Here is a 17830-nt window from a genome sequence, read left to right on the forward strand (position 1 = left end):
CTCCATTCACTCCAGCTCAGTGGCCAAAGGCTGCAGCCCGCTGTTCCCTGCTCCTGCCTATAGCCCCCTCCCAATTTCTACCTGCTGAAAAGATAGTGTAAATGTAATGAAACATTAAGTCTCTGATGGGCAGACCTGGGATGGGTCTAGTGCTCTGAACGGGAGGGATGAAGCATGTTAGATTAAAAGGTGGCCTTTCGATGCAGATGAAATGAAGGTGGTGGGCCTGCTCCTGCAGAAACTGTCTCCTACAGGATAAACTCCTTAATTATGGGCCTGCAATGACTGGCTAGTACTACAGTGGGCACTGTGTGGGAGGAGGTTTCTGGTGTAGCCATGTAGGGGAGTATGGATGTAGCCCCAATTATCTCAAAGGTGAAAGAGCAGGAAAGAGGAGAAATAGTGGGAGGTGGTAGAGCAGGAGAGAGGGGGAATACTGGTAAATGGAACAGGAGGAGAGAGGAGGAATAGTGGGAGAGAGGAGGAATAGTGGTAGAGCAGGAGAGAAGAGGAATTGCGGGAGAGCAGGAGAAAGGAGGAATAGCGGGAGAGCAGGAGAAAAGGAATAGCAGGAAAGGAGGAATAGCGGGAGACAGGAGAGAAGAGGAATAGCGGGAGAGAGGAGAGAAGAGAAATAGCGGGAGACAGGAAAGGAGGAATAGTGGGAGATGGGAGAGAAGAGGAATAGCGGAAGACGAGAGAGAAGAGGAATAGCGGGAGAGGAGAAATAGCGGGAGGTAGAAGAGAGGAGGAATAGAGGGAGAGGAGAAATAGCGGGAGGTAGAAGAGAGGAGGAATAGCGGGCAGAGGTGCCGATTTATGTTTTTGCTGGTGGGTGCTCGAGCCTGTTGAAAGGCTCAACAAGCAAAGGAGGAATACTAGTAGACAGGAGAGGAGGAATAGTGGGAGATGGGAGAGAGGAGGAATAGTTTGAGATGGGAAAGTAGGTGAGAGAAGAAATAGCGGGAGATAGAAAAGATGCCTGTCACCTTTGTTTCTGTATCACCTGTTTTCCGTGGTTCATTGGGGGCAGTGGGACTGGCAATGATGGACTTTGGTCAGCCTGGTGCCATCTTGCAGGCCCAGGGTACTGGCTGAAGCACTCCATCACGGCTGCTGTAATTTCAATGGGGAGGGAAGAACAAACTAGGGTGCACACGCATAGTGACGTACACAAACACACTATTCAGTGCAAGGAACCAGTGAATAAATTAACTGGCAGGGAGAGTGCAGAGTAGGGCCCCCAGCTAAGTGCCGACCACATCCATCCCCATTAGCTCTACTTACAGCAGGCATGTCCAAACTATGGCCCTCCAGCTGTTGTGAAACTACACATCCCAGCATGCCTCACAATAGTTTAAGAATTCCCTAATAGCAAAACTGTGGCAAGGCATGATGGGACTTGTAGTTTTACAACAGCTGGAGGGCCATAGTTTGGACATGCCTGACTTTCAGTATAATCCGGCTCTAGCAGCTGCTGTTGGAGCCCAGTTCTGACAGCTGGCCTGGAACCCAAGGGACCATGGCAATGAAAGGGCCCACAGCTGTGGACATTACTTAAGAATCCCAAGCTAAGATTCTTAAGTAATGTCCATGGCTCTGGGCCCTTTCATTGGGATAGGAGGAAATGAACTTACAGGGAGCTGCGATGGCCCAAGGGATAGCAGGGCCACTTCTGACATCATTGGCCTTCCCTCCGGGCGGCCGAGAGCTGCCTGCATTTTTCGGCCTTATTCCCAAAAATCGATGGAGTGCCGCCAGGACGCTGGCCGTCTGTCACTCAGCCAGCGGACTGACTGCATTCAAAGGCCGTCGCTGGCTGTGTTCGAACAGAAGGCTGCAAACCGTGCACATGCGCTGTCATAATCAGCAGGGCTGAGAATTCACAGCCCTGGGTACTTGTGTATTATCACGGCCCCCCCGATTTCCATCGCAGGGCATTGTACAACCACAAAATCGCGTCGCATCACATGCCATGCCATGTGATTGCATGCGATGAGATGCAATTATACCCGATTTTTAATTGTACAGGCACCCAGATGCCTGATTCCTATGTTAAATGGCCCCCCCAGACCCGATTTTACATTGTACACCCACCCTGATGGGTAATGACTATGTTCAAATGCGCCCCCCCCCCCATTGTTAACGCCAACCCGAAGTGTGGCGAGCGGCGGCGGTATGCGTCCTCCGACCTTTTCATACCCCCACTATCCACGTCGGCGTGGAGTTGATTTTATATAGTGTGGTGAGCGCAGCGAGCCACCGAGCCCGAAGCGTGGTGAGGGGACGCGTAATACTTGTGAAGTAATGCACGTCCGCTCGCCACACTATATAAAATCAACTCCACGCCGACGTGGATAGTGGGGTATGAAAAGGTCGGAGGACGCGTACCGCTGCGCTCGCCACGCTTCGGGTTGGCGTTGATAATGGGGTGGCGTTAACAATGGGGGTGCATTTAACATTGTCATTACCCATCAGGGTGGGGATACAATTAAAAATCGGGTCTGGGTGGGCATTTAACATTGAAATCGCGTCTCATCGCATCGCATGCCATTATATTGGCATGCAACGCGACGCGATATTAAAATTGTACACTCATCCCGGGAAAAGCCTCAAATCGGGTCCACCGCATACCTTAATTAGTGCTATGCGATGTGACGCGACAGGTGCCGTGATAACAAGACTAAAGAATAAAGCACTATGAACATAGATGGCTAGGGAGACAGCACAAGACAGAGTTCAATGACTATGGTTACACTTCAATGAACCAGCAAACAACATACTATGCACTAACCTAATTATCTTATATTACTAACCTAATGAATTTTACTGCCAATCCAAGGTCTGCTATACAGCATGTTCCATTTTTCTTCACCAATATGTTTTTGCTTTTTAGGTCCCGGTGGGCTATAGCTGGCTTGCCCTTTGTCCCGAATATTTCAGTGTGTAAGTGGCAGAGGCCACTGACGGAAGAGTAAGCCAGTTTCAGCATGGCCTTGGTATCCAGCGTGGTTGATTTCAGGTAGTCGTACAGGGAACCATTTTCATGATAATCTGTAATCAGGTACAGTTGTGTCCAGGATCCCGTCCCTTTAATATCAGCAGCAATGAACCCTAAAATAAAAACAAATGGTTGCTATAATGTAGAGCAGAGCATAGTGGAAAGTTCCTTAAATACAGAAATTGCCTCATTGCAGCATGATTGATCCTTATTTCAAGGAAAGGGTCACTTACTGCCCACTGCTCTAAACTGTACACTGTCAAACATTTTATAAAATGTTTCAAATGTTAGTTTGAAAGTGGATATTCTGGTGGGCCCTGTAAGATACTGATGTAGGACTACAGTGATTGGCTACAAGTAATAACTAATATCATTTTAACATAATGTATTGCTAAAAAAATAAGACAACATTCAAATTCTAATCTAATTTGTGTTCCTAATTTTAAGGCATTCTAAAGATCACCAACAGCTGCAGAAGTACAGTATGAGTCATTCAAAAGAAAAGTGCGCCACCTACTGTCCATTACAGGCAATAACAACAGTCACAATTCTTGTACAGGAAGATTAAAATGAAACATGGATCAGAGGGAGAAACCATTGACAGCTCTGTGGTAACAATAGATATAAGCATAATATAGTGCCCTGTTTATACAATAAGGTGTTTTATATTTAATTAATTTACCATAGTTGCTGCCACGTAAGATACTAATAAACTGAAATTGGGTAACTTTATAAAATATAATCCATAAACTGCAACATGCAACAGTTATACTTTTTCCCATTAATGAGATCTGAAGGTGACGTGTGTTTTCACTAACCTAGTTATAATATATTTTATAATCAGACGCCCCAAGAAAAAAAGAAAAAACCATGAGTTGTGCAGCAGCAGCAAACTGTAACTAACAGTGTTTCTCAGAACAAGCTGCCAGCAGACATCCTTTTATCTGGGCAAAGACATCTGCGGCCTGTTACTGTCAGTCCAAAAGCAGGACTAATCACAGGATAACAACCCACTTTATACCTCTACTCCATCTCCAGGACTCGCCTCAGTCCGCCATTCCCTCCAGCTATGTCACACATTTCCAGGGCATATGTAGCTATAGTCTAACATCATCCTACATTCTGTGCCTAATAGGTACAAATGCCAACTCATAGATCACTATAAAAATTGCATCTCGGATGAATCACAATAGTGGGGTTTGCAGTTATATACAGCAAATGGAATGTAATATTTAAAAGCAGGAAATGTAGCTAGTAGTTACTGACTGTGCCACACTGCAGGCACATACTGCTCCTGGTCACCTATGAGGTATCAGCATGACTATTGTGTACAATGGGATTAGTCATACACACATCTGTATGCTATACGGTAAGTAAACTGACATTTCCAGTTTTATGGTTTTTACTGCTTGTTTAGTCAGATTGGAATAAACACAATTTGCATGATTTAATTGTGAATCTGGATCTTGTTAGATACAGAAGCAGCTCTTTTATTCTGTAGACTCGGTCGTCAGGACCTCACACAGTTCATGTTTTCCAGGTCAACCGGCAGGTGTATTAATGACTCACTGACAGGTTTTTAAATATCCACAGGTGGAACTAATTATTTTACGTGATTCTGTGTTGAGACCTGGAAAACATGCACTGTGTGGGGTCCTGAGGACCGAGTTTGAGTACCTGTGGACTACATCATCAGGGTTTATTCAGATGCACTGTGTAGGCCACACAACATTTTATTCAACACTGTACAAGTGAGCCAGGGACTCAATCAGCAACGCTTTAACTAAGGAGAGGTCCCGTGTGCAGGCTCCTCTTCACAGTACTGTATATTCTGGCATTGTGCTAGAGAAAGTCTCCTGAAACATGGCACCCACCATGTTCCAGAGACTAAAATCAGTACTGTGAATATGTGGTGGATATTTTTTTCACAAATGCAGCAGCCAGCATGGCACATCGTAGGCTAAGTATTAAAACATGGGTGTAGTGTGGGCCCCCTAGAAAAACCTATGGAATCAATGAAAGCCCAGCATTATATTTGGGATTATACTTGCAACAGTGTATACACATTCTAATGCTGGCCACACATCAGACCAACTTTCCTCCAACCATCCAACTAGTTGGTTGGATGGAATAAAAACCTGGTACTGGATAGGAGCAAATGTAATTTGTAATTAAGGTATTTGTTTCCCAAATCGGAAAATGAACAACAACTGTCACTAAGACAATGTCCAGTAGTTGGACCTATTTGACAAACAATTTCACTGAATATTTTTGTCCATTCTCCTGAGTTTGTGAGCAAATTGCTTATTGGCATTTGCCCCCATACAGTACCAGATTTTCAGTCCAAGCAACCAACTAGTTGGATGGTTGGAGAAAAGTTGGTCTGATGTGTGGCCAGCATTATGCTGGCCACACATCAGACCAACTTTCCTCCAACCATCCAACTAGTTGCTTGGATGGAATAAAAATATGGTACTGGATGGGAGCAAAGGACAATCAGAAATGTGCTCACAAACCCAGGAAAATAGACAAAAACATTCAGTCAAATTGTTTAATTCAACTAGGTTCAACTACAGTAACATGTCTGAGGGACAGTTTTTGCCCTTTTCCAGATTTTGGGAGCAAATTTCTGAAGTAAATATTACATTTGCTCCCATCCAGTACCATATTTTTATTCCATCCAAGCAAATAGTTGGATGGTTGGAGGAAAGTTGGTCTGATGTGTGTCCAGCATTAGTCATATGGATGCTTAGGCCTTTAAAAACGGACATGCTTGCCTACTCACCTGGAAAAGCCGATAGGGTCCTGAAAATAGCGTGGTGTTTGGGATGATTGGACGAACCACCAACCAGATTAGTGAAGTAGATGGACGGGGCTGCCTAGGATGCCATTTGCACTGAATTGCATCATCATAGCCACACAACCCACTATACAATGCTGTATTGTGGGGGAGCGACCCCAATGATGCTGTTGTACGGTCACGCACCTGTCATGTTGCAGGCTGGGTTTGTAACGTGACTGCGGCGGTGTGTCATCGGGGGGTGGGGGAGAAGGCAGGGCTTGGAGCTGATGCTGCCTCCTCTCTATAGTGTAAATGGCCCTTACACACCGAGTCGGACCCGGGTTTTTGTTTGGTGCGAAAGGGGTTTAAGTCACGTGCCTTTGTTGAGCTGTGTCAGTTTTAGACAGGATCAGTAGAGGAGTTAGGGCAGTGCTTCCCAAAACTTTTTGAATCACGGCACCCTACAGTATCCGAATATTTTTCAGGGTACCCCTAGGCCAAAAGTTTGTTACTGAGAATTTCCGAAAAAAAATATTCAATTAAATAAGTTGTGATTAAATGTTATCCTTCTGGACAGTTATGTGGTGAGGAACATGGTTCACTTCCGTTTACCAACATATTTTATGATTGGAAACCACAAGCACTGATTTTTCCTATATCATTGGCCATAAATAATTTGAATTGGTTCTGGACCACCAAACAGAGGCACATAAGGGTGCTTAGGCGCACAGTTTGGGAACCACTGAGTTAGTGTATTTTTATAACTACAAAATGTAAGTATAGAATCAACATGCAGTCAGCATGACTAGCTAGTCAGCAAGTCAAGGTATTGAGATTGTACATTCTTTTTTTATTTTGTGCATTTTATTTATTAATGTACTCAGTTTGTACTTATTGAATCTATGTATTAACTTATTAACAAATGTATGATATTATTTTATTAGGAAAAGTGTAAAAACAGACAAATGAGTTAATTGAGACACTTTTATATTTAGCTCTCTATCCTTTTCCTTGTGAACTTACAGAATTCCCTCATGTCTATGTTACACCTAGAATGCAATTTAAAATGAAGTCAAAGAGCACTTATAGTGAAAACCTGACACCTTACACGACATTTGAGGTAAAAATATGGTTTTATCTGTGTGGGTTTTTTTTGTTTTACAGCTATATTTAGAGAATGATGGGTATTATTGTGCACAGAGTTTTCCCACATATTAATATAAGTAGATATATTCCTGATATAACTCTGCCACCCAGTGGCTAAATTATGGTAGTACAGTATGTGTATTAGTCATTACAATGCAAATACCATTTATTTTGGTTATATTAAGGACCTATTTGAATTCAGCTTCCAAAAATAAAACCCTTCACAAAAAAATGTAAATAATAACTTATAAACCGAACAGTACATTAAAACTACAGCGTAACAGACACAATGAATAATAATGTGTGCCTAAAATGATTGTCTTCAAGCAAATAATGCAGTTATAAAAAAAAACCATGAACAAAACAATTTGCCATGTTCGACTTATGACAGAAGACAGCAATGTTAATATGCATTACAGCGTCAGACTGTGTGTGCCATGAAGCAAAGATTCATTTTTATTTTCCATCTGCCTTTTCTTCATGAGCTTTGAAGAGGCCGACACTAAATTAATCATAGGACCTGTCAACTGTACGTGAGATTCTGTCAGTCTGGCAGATATAAACTCAATCTATTAAAATACCATTATTTATGTTACAACCGTGAAAACCTCGGCCATTGTGTTCTGGGCAGTGTATACTTTCAGATCATCACCAAGTATACTTATGTATTGCTTTTTGATTACTCTTGGTGTCTAATTGACTAATATAGTACAGAGAGTGTAGAAATATTATGTGAAACATACAGCACAGAGGGATTTTAGGCATGGCAATTGTTACCCAGCAAATCTAGGTACTGACTATAGGAATCTTGTGCAATGATACTATGAAACCCAGTTGTAAGTGATATTTCCCTCACTCTGTCTCTCTATGAGGTTTATTTACTAAGATGGAAGTTTTACTGAAGATGGGATGTTGCTATGGGCAACCAATCAGAATCATCTTATTTATTTAGCAACTTCTAGAACAGATATGTCCAAAGTCCGGCCCGGGGGCCAATTGCGGCCCGTGCTGTCATTTCAAGCGTTCCGCAGCCTCCAGCCAGAAGCGGGTGGAGCATCAGATGCGGGACACACAACACTAAAGGTGGGGCCCCAGCAAGCGTGCCTTTACCTTGCTGTCTGCAGCAGTGAGGAGGTGCCGGCCACCACAGTTAGATGTGTTTGGTGTCTTTTGGGTGAGTATGCATCCAACCCCTGCAGCTGCAATTGTATATCACCCTCCTCTGCAATCACAGTGACAGCAGTGTGCGGGGAGGGGGTGCAGCAAGGGGGAAGCTTGCTCCCGTAACATGCAGAGTGGAGGAGGGCAGCAGCGGGAACCCAAGCATCTCCTGTCCTTGCAGTTCCTGCTTTGCCTCTCCATCCTCTGGCTCACACAATGGGTTGGGAAACATACAGAGAAGGGAGGGGGCAGAGTGGGGGACATACAGTGAAGGAGGGTCAGACTGGAGGACATACAGTGAATGGAGGCAGTGATGGACATTCAGAGAAGGTGGGCAGGCTGTGGGACATAGTGAATGGGAGTCATACAGTGAATGGGTGCAGATTGGGGGACACAGTGAAGGAGGGTCAGGCTTTGGGACATGCAGTGATGGACATTCAGAGAAGGGGGGACAGGCTGGGGGACAGAATGAATGGGTGCAGAGTGGGGAACACTACAGTGAAGGAAGAGCAGGCTGTGGGACATACAGAGAAAGTTGGTCAGGCAGGGGAATATACAGTGAAGGGGGCAGAGTGGGGGACATACAGTGAATGGGGGCAGGCTGGAGGAAATACAGAGAAGGGGGGGGCAGTCTAGGGAATATACAGGGAAGGGGCAGGCTGGGGGATATAATGTGAATGGGGGCAGAGTGGGGGGACCATTCTGATGTGATTAATGATTCAAAAAGTGTCAGACTGAATGGTCGGCCCCCCACATTTTCACCTCACCAAATCTGGCCCTCATCGCAAAAGTTTGGACACCCCTGTTCTAAAAGATAATAGACAGAATCTGGTTGTCCATAGCAACATTTCATCTTCAATAGAACTCCCATCTTAGTAAATAAACTCCTATATATACACACACACACACACACACACACACACACACACACTGTATATCATTACTGTTGCTCTATTTATCAAATCGTTACATGCTGGATTTAAATGTTATAAACAGCATTAGCAAGGAAGCAGACAAGGGGTGCATGAGAATTCCTAATATAAGACCAGAGGACAAGGTGCCTGTAACCAAAATAAATGCTGGTTGTGCACAATTCAATTTGCATGTCTGACATGGTTGCCAAATGACTACACCTACGGTATAATGGCCATATTGGTGCAGAAGAAACAACAACCTAGAATCATAGAATTTGACGGCAGATAAGAACCACTTGGCCCATCTAGTCTGCCCTTTTTTTAAACATGTTACCTCAAACCATATTTCAAACTTAATTTTTTGTAAGGATATCAATATGCCTATCCCAAGCATGTTTAAATTGCTCTTCTGTATTTTCCTCTACCACCTCTGATGGGAGGCTATTCCACTTATCCACTACTCTTTCTGTAAAGTAATTATTCCTAAAACTTCCCCTGAATCTTCCTCCCTCTAGTTTCAGTGCATGTCCTCGTGTTCTGTTGCTCCTCTTCCTATGAATAATGTCTCCCACCTGTACCTTGTTAAAACCCTTGATATATTTGAAAGTTTCTATCATGTCCCCCCTTAAGGAACTTATAGATTCCAAGTGAAATCCACTCCAACAAAATACCATAAAATTGGCAACATAATCTGCAGATGTGTGACCAATTGTGGATATCTAACACTAACAAAATGATACCTGGCATAACAGGTTGAGGACAGGTCACGCTGGCCAACCAGTACAATTCACTGCAGACCATTAAATAGTAGTGGTGTATATGTAGCTAAATTTCTCATTACTGTGATCATACTAGCTAATAATTCAGTCAAATTATTGCAAAGTAGTTCCTCCAGTCATAGGGCCCAAATTTTTCATAGACCCTTTTGGATCACATCGGGCCAGTTGCTTATAGATCCAAACAAATGGTATTGTTTAGTATTAAGCTGGCATTATTGGGTATTCTGTATTGTACTTTAACAGGTTTATCGATATGTAGGTTTGTCTAAATAAAATCTAATTTTAGCACATTTTGCAAAACCGCTTACTTAATAGGGTGCGCTAAGTCACGTAAATCGCATATATTGTGCGATAAATCACACTTTTTCACTTGCCGGTTTTAATTTGCATTTTTTTTTTTTGTATCCAGGTGTTTTCGCATTGAAAAGTAAATAAATCGATTATTTAATGGAATGCGCTAACGAAAATCGCATTTCAAAAGTGTCTAAAAATCGCCACTGATGCAGACCAGGTTCTGATGGGCAAATTGACCCAAAAGCAACTTTGTACAAATGCAGAAATGGTTAATTTTCACACAGTTGTCCAGAATATTATTCATAAACTCCCCTACATATACCCAAACATCATTAAAGACACCTATATATATAAGCAGGTGAGAAATGATTTGGACCCTTATGGGGGTGCCAACTATACAGTGTGTGGGCTGCAAAAATTCTTGGCCACAGGCTCCACTCAGGCTGTGACCTCATGGCCGTTGGGGGTCTCACAAGCCACTTTTGCTAAGCATTTAACTCAAGTTTTACTTTCTTTCAAGAAGTTGTGGCGCACATATATCAGATTCCCATGTTGTGAGTCAGAACTCTATCGGCTCTCAGCATTCCCAAATGTGCTGAGAGCCATAGATTGCAGTCATATTGGGCTTCAGGCATTTTCTGGCTCCTTTTCAATCTCCTCTGCGTCCATGTCCCCCTCCTCCTCCAGGGCAACATCACCCCCCTCCTCACCTCCATCTTCCTCCACCTCAGGCCAGTCAACCTCAGACATGTGGCTCTCCTGCAGCTCCTCCTCGGACTGTGGGCCTTATTTTGGTTCATTCTTTCTGACAAAATCCTTCTTAGATGGGCAAAACCATGTGCACTGCAGGTGGGGCAGGTGTTACTTGTGCAGAGAGAATTAGATTTGGGTGGGGTTTTACTTCAAAGTTAGATCTATATTGCAGTGTAAAAATAAAGCAGTCAGTATTTTCCCTGCACAGAAACAAAATAATTCACCCAAATCTAATTCTCTCTGCACATGTTACATCTGCCCCCCCCTGCAGTGCACATGGTTTTGTCCATCTAAGAAGGATTTTGTCAGAAAGAATGAACCAAAATAAGGCCCTGTGTGCTGAACAGGGCCTTCTGTGTGAGGGGATGAGATGGGTCCGCCCTGGCCCAGGCCTTGTTGTGGCCATGCTGGCTGTCAAAGTGCTGCCTCTCCCTCTTACACTGCTGGCTCTTAGTGTGCCTCTGCTGACTCTCCCTCTGGCACTGCTACTAGCTGTGACTGAGCCCCTGCTGCCTGACATTTCTCCTCTCCATGCTCCTTGCTACATTTCAAAGGTCAAAATGGTGCATGTGCCCCTTTATATTGGGGGTGTGATGCATATTGTAGGGGACTTAGGTGGGCCAATAGGTTAGGGGGTTGTTTGGCATGCAGAGACAGTGTTGTAATTCGCATTTCGGTTGGTCAGAAAATGGCATATGACCTGCTCCGGAAATCACACCTGACTGTGTCATAAATTCGCACCACATCGCATCTCTTCGCACTTCACCGCACTTTTTGGGCACATTAGTGCATCCCATTGAATCATCGGTTTTGGAGAAAAAAAATACAATTTGATAAAGTGCGATACGGTGCGATTTTGAAATGTTACTAAAACTTGCATCCTATTAAATGTCACCCTATATGTGGAGGCATGACCCAACTTTACCAGTTCACAGATGCAGGAGGGAATGTAACAGCCTGCGAGAAACAGGATGCACAAAGTTGTGTGCGAGTTCTCCCATTTTTGTAAAAAAAAAAACGGCAATTATTTACACTGCAACACCGTTTTTTACATGGCCTTGTGAATGATTGCTGTTTAAAAAATGGGAGAGCTCGCACAGTCTTGCATTTTCTGCATCTTGCACACTATTACATTCCCTTGCAGAGTTGGATTGTCTATTCAGACATGAGCTTTAACATCCACTGTTATAAAAAAAAAGGTAATGTTAAAGTATAAAAAAAATTATAATAGTCAATCTGTAATTTATATTTAATTTTATCAAATAAACCAGGTATTTTTTTTCTGTAGGCTAAACCTGTTATTGCCATCCTAAAATAAGGATAAGAGGATTACCGCAATGCCTGTACCACAGCTGTCACCGGTGCGGACTCTGTAATATGTAGGCAGAAGTCCTAACTCTGGTAATAAAAAACACCCATGCAATATCTGTCATCCTGGCAGTAAGTTCCACCGAATGCATGAACTCAAGCCTCAGGCTTATACATTTAGATAAAAGATCCAAAACATTTTAATGCAGCTATAAGCTTTGGCTCGTCACTGGAGTGTCTGATTGAATGGCATGGGATGAGTGCCGCTGGTGTGTTAAAACTATTAAACAGGGCTATTAAGGTCCTTAAATTGAAGATTAATTTGTGATTTACAGCCCATCAGCAGTGATAAATAGCAGTGTTACCCAAAGTAATTAAAACATTCAGTTTGTCAAGTGCTTTGTATGAATTTACAGGGCTGGGAATGTTGAAGTAAAAGGAAACCTTTCTAATTTCTCACTGGTAATAAACTATTGTTGTTGGTTTTTTTTTTTTTTTTTTTTTTTTGGGGGGGGGGGGGGGGGGGGTTGCATGATTTAGACAATCAATGATAGATGAATTTAAATGTTAGTTCTCACCCATCTGCACATTGATGTGAATGCTGACTGTTCCCTATTCTACCACCCCAGCAAGGGACAATACAGAGGGCGGTATTCAATGTGAATACCGGCGACGTGCAGCGAATCCTGTTTAGGATTTGCTGCACATTCGCCACTGCTCACTGCGTTCCGGAGCCTGCCCCAGAACGTTTGTGGGGGGGAGGTGGGCTCCCCGGGTGCCAGGCAGCACAGGCTGCCCCCCGGGGGTGCCAGCAGGGGACCGGGTATATTCACTACACCCGATCGTGCATATGTAATGATCGGGTAAAGTGAATATATGAATATCTAATGAGCGGCTCGGCTCCAGCCCCCTGCTGGCTGGTCTGTGTAAAAAAATAAAAATATATATATATATATTTTTAAATTAAATGTATATTCATGTGCTTACAGCACATGAATAAAAATAGCATGCCCCTCCTCAGAATAAAATTCCTGATTTTTTGACACCAATTGTAAAAAACAAAACACTTTATTTTAAAAGTTCACATTCCACTTCACCATAAAAAGATAGTGATTGCTACTCAGTGAATCATGGCGAAAATAACCTTGAAAAGTATTCGCCATCTGGTCATTGAATAGGGTGATTCACCGTTTTAGTCAGAAATTCGCCTTACAGCACAAAATCGCCATGAAAACCTGGCGAATCAGCCTCATTGAATACCGCCCAGAGTGTGTAGTGGAAACACTTAATAATATCACATGTATGCCATAAGGCAATTACTCCATATTTACATAAAGATTTAATTCATCCCATTTATCAGATTTTTTACTTACATTTTGTTATATGTTTTTATGTTGTTATTTTTTATATTATGGCTATATTTGCACTGCTTGTATATGTTGTTTTAAACATTTTGGTGTTAAATATTCTGTAATGTTATAAAACGTATGACAGACGGTCATCAGATTTCATCAGTAAAAGGTTAAGAACACATTTCACAGTCAATTTGTTTGTCAGGTAAAACAATTTATGTGTAGACTAAGATTTACAGGTATGAACTTCTGTATTGCTACTTCTCTCAAGTATGGATGCTTGTTCTATTACAGCAGCACAGAGTAGATCAAGGGGCTGCTTTTCTGCTGGTCACCTGCAACCTCTGTGCTGCCAAGCACAACGCAGACAGCCTGAGCTACAAATGTCTCATGTCTTTCACTACTAAGGACACAAAATACACACAAGGTGGTACATGTCTGTATCATTATGTAGGACATATAGAAGTATATAGGAACGTGTATGATTATATATTTGCACACACACACCTTGTCTGTATGCCAGGAGTGGAAAACTTGTCAAAATAGAGGACAAAATTAATTGAATAAGATGTATATTAATTTCAGATATAAACCTACTGCAGTTCATGACGTTAGAGATGATTTACATTCAGGACATTGATCCAAAGCATAAGGCCCCATACACTGCAGCGACTTCTCAGCGAAGTCACCGTCGGGCCACCCAGAATAGATCAATTTTAACATCATGATATAAAAAAGTTAAATGTTTTAAATAATTTAACAATTATAGTCACTACAGCAGTGGCGGATGTTCGATTATACACATGTATTTCATTGTTAGAATGGACAGCAAACGTGCAACAAATTGTAGATATCAGTCAGACAATTACATTCTAATGGTGAATTCCCAGAAACCCCTCACTTCACAACCCAATTATTTTTCAATAATAGAACTGCTACCTGCTGCTATTAAAGCCTCGCCTCCAGAATTTCTCTTTACAGATCTGCGAATCACAGTGCAAAGGGGCAGGGCCAATTCACCCAGCCCCACCCCCATGAGTGATCTACTAACTGGTCTGCTGCATCTGTCGGACCCATAAATTATTTTAAGTATCTTGGTCGTTGAGATATAAAAAGACAAGTAACACAAATTTCAAATACAATAAAAACTGACAAATGTGTTTTAAATACACATTATTTATATTTGTATGTATATATATATGTATATGGCCCCTCTCTGTTTTCCTCCTCCTCCTGTCACCTAACCAGAACTAAACCTCGCCACCTACATCCTGAGCAGGCCACCATGTATTTATCCTGCCATCCCTGCATTCCACCGCCCCACCCCAGATACACACTCTGATACCACAACAGTGGCTGGTCATCCTCTCCTAAAGTGTGCACACACACACTAAAAATCCTATGTTTACCCATGCATTCACTATCTAAACTGATGATCGCCAAGATATGATACTATGGATTATTGCACTATTGGGGTTCTCTTATGTCTTAGTTTTTCTATGATGAATTTTGCCTAAAAAAAAAAAAAAACACAACTCAGGTTTCCTTGTCGTCCATTTCAATGGGAGCCTTCTATTGGCATAACTTACCTAAAATGTTTTCATGTCTCATGAGCACCGTCTGGTAGATTTCAGTCTCTCTAAACCAGCTGGCCTCCTCGGTTGTAAAGAACACTTTAACGGCGACTTTTTCTCCGCGCCATCTTCCCATCCACACTTCCCCGTACCGCCCTTTGCCAATCTGTTTCACCATTTGAATCTGCTTTGCTATTGTCCTTTGTACCTACGAATAAACCCAAAACCAACAACATGGTAGTTACACACACAAAAAAGGACCACCCACTAGTAACATGATTCATCCAGAATAAATAACAGGGGATTAAAAAAAAAAAAATCACTTGAGATTCATTTTACTGCATGCACCATTTCTCCTTCCTCCCAGGAGTATCTCTAACTATTACTAGGATCCTGTACATTTTGAAACCGTAAAACCAAATATGCTGTAATTTGAGGCAATATTGACAAAGGAGCTCTTGGTTCATTTACTGCCACCCACATACAGACTTACTGTACCAGAAATGTAAATGTGAAAAAAATGATTTAATAATTCATTGAAACTGACATTGCCCGGTTTTCTACGATCATCTGCTTTGAGTTAAGAATATGATTATTTTACATGGCGAAGTGTAAAAATCAATCTTTGTTTAACATGTATGGTCTCACTTCTGTACTCCGCAACGCTCCTTCCAGCAGTGTCATTGTAAAACTCAAACTGTACATTTAAACAAAGGTGTTGATGCTAGGGGCATAAAGCACTGATCCACACGTAGTGCGCTCTTACTGGAGAACCAGACTCTAAATTCATTCCTAAAACATATTGCCATATGTACAGTATGCTGCCACTGGGAATAATGGTTGGCATGAGTTTTCACTTTATTGGGTGTCAATGTGGACAACAGAGCATGTGGACCCCTAATTAGTGTACCACATCCTCTAGGCAGCACACATTACTGTTCCCGGTCGAAGTAGATGTAAAATATAAAAAAATTAAAAAATCCCCAAAACCTCATGTCGACCATTGCCAGGTCAACATTTATATCATATTGACTTTTTAGCCATGTTTACCTTAATTATGTCAACCATAAGGTGTCAAACTATTAACTGTCAGCCTAGACATTGTCTATCAGCCATCCGTGTCACATCCGTGTAACAGTCACACCGTCTCCAAGAAGAGAGTCAAAGTCAATTACATTGAATTACTGTGAAAAGTGTGAAACATATCAAAGGCAAACCCCTGTGATTGTTGCCAACTTCGCCTCATGGTGAAAAAAAAATTCCTAACCCCCCAAAAATGGCAGCTGGAGCAAACCCTCTATCAATCACCCCTATAATGCCTTTTACTAATTATAGCTACAGATACCATTTCTTGTAGACATCCAATCTATGTTTAAGCTGTTAGTGAATTTCCTGCTGCCACCTGCTGTGCTAAGGAATTCCACACCTTAACACTCTGACAGTGAAGAATGCAACCCATTCGCATCTGATGTATAGCAGCTAGTGATCTCACTATGATAGGGTACTTCTCAGAGAAAAAGAAACGAGTAATTCCAATAAATGAGTAGGGTTCTGTGTGTGCAGTGTTGTGTGGTATAGAGCTTTGCAACTATTCATTTCAATAAAGCAAATCTGTGCACAGATATTCAGCACTGCAATAAAACTGCATACACACAGGCGGATATATTGGTTAATCGATTGAACGGCGACATATCGCTGCATCATCGGCCAGTGTGTAGCTTCGATATATCTGTTAACGGCGTTGTTTCATAGATATTTGGTGTCAACTGTGCAACACACCCGATGTCCGATAAATCTAAAGATATGCCAGTGCATCGTGCTGTACAGCCGCTGCAGGAGCCACCGGTGATTGAGACTTCAATGGGCAGGCACATGCAAATGCACCTGCCCCCGTTGTGATGTCAGTCCTGATAGATCGGCAGTGTTTATGGAGAACACACTGCCCGATCCGTGTACCCAGCTTAATAGTTGCTCAATGGCAAATCAACATTGTTACTGAAAATATAATTCAATGAAACAACCATACAGCTACTACACAGTTTTACTTTCAGGTTATATATAGTGCACATCAGGGTTTAGGAAGGGCTGGGGAACACATAGTGGGGTATCCTAATAGCAATGGTACTTTACTGCTGCCAGTAGGCTTGCCAGGAGCTATTCATTTACAGCCCTGATGCCGGCGACCTTTTTCCACGGTACCGCCACTTATCAAATTATAGCTTTGTGTATAAACATCTCAACATTAATATATGAATAATTCTTCCTATTATATACCTAATCTAAAAGTGAGTTCAAACTGAGCACTTTAACATAAAGTATTTTACTGCAAGTGATCATAAGAACAGTCACAGATGTAGATGAAATACTGTATTATTTTTTAGCTCTAACAAATCTTTTCTACCCCTTTCTTACCAGCAGAGGGAGCCCAGAGCCACTACCAGAGCTCTGGGACTGTTCAATGAGGTCTTTCAGTGATTCACCAGGAGGGATATATGTCTCATCCTGCTCCAACCCAATGCTGTAACGTGGTCTTGCTTCTTGCCTTTTGTACCTGGATATACAGAAGGTTCTATAAATCGAATCAAATACTGTATGTGCACAGTTGTCAACATTATAAAATGGTTTCTAGGGCTGCTGAGCCAGCTACAGTACGTACTGTATGTCACATGCGATACGTCTTAGCTGACCTAGGATAACCCTAAATCCCAGAATGTCATGTTTCCTCACCACTGCTTACAGCATACCTTAATTATACCTCCTAAATAA

General features: G+C 42.2%; 1 protein-coding gene and 1 long non-coding RNA gene across 13 annotated transcripts in view; one reads left to right on the forward strand and one right to left on the reverse strand.

Moving 5' to 3' along the window:
• The window catches only part of BMPR1B (bone morphogenetic protein receptor type 1B), a 451702-nt gene that overhangs the window by 13138 nt on the left and 420734 nt on the right, over window positions 1–17830 (reverse strand). For all 11 annotated transcript variants that reach the window (XM_083179085.1, XM_083179084.1, XM_083179077.1 and 8 more), the window contains 3 exons: window positions 17477–17615; window positions 15080–15272; window positions 2817–3114 (listed from right to left, as the gene is read on the reverse strand). In XM_083179085.1, coding sequence (XP_083035211.1) covers window positions 2817–3114; window positions 15080–15272; window positions 17477–17615 — 630 coding nt within the window. The remainder of the gene's footprint in view (window positions 1–2816; window positions 3115–15079; window positions 15273–17476; window positions 17616–17830) is intronic.
• The window catches only part of LOC146066034 (uncharacterized), a 29665-nt gene continuing 15240 nt past the window's right edge, over window positions 3406–17830 (forward strand). Inside the window, exons 1-3 of one of the 2 annotated variants that reach the window (XR_014472825.1) lie at window positions 3406–3612; window positions 6809–6903; window positions 12119–12590. This is a non-coding gene — a long non-coding RNA (uncharacterized LOC146066034). Of the gene's footprint in view, window positions 3613–6808; window positions 6904–12118; window positions 12591–17830 lie in introns of those variants that run through there. The other variant, XR_014472823.1, reaches the window with a different exon arrangement.

This window comes from Crinia signifera, chromosome 1 (assembly GCF_055691185.1).
Source record: "Crinia signifera chromosome 1, ASM5569118v1, whole genome shotgun sequence".
NCBI lineage: Eukaryota > Metazoa > Chordata > Amphibia > Anura > Myobatrachidae > Crinia > Crinia signifera.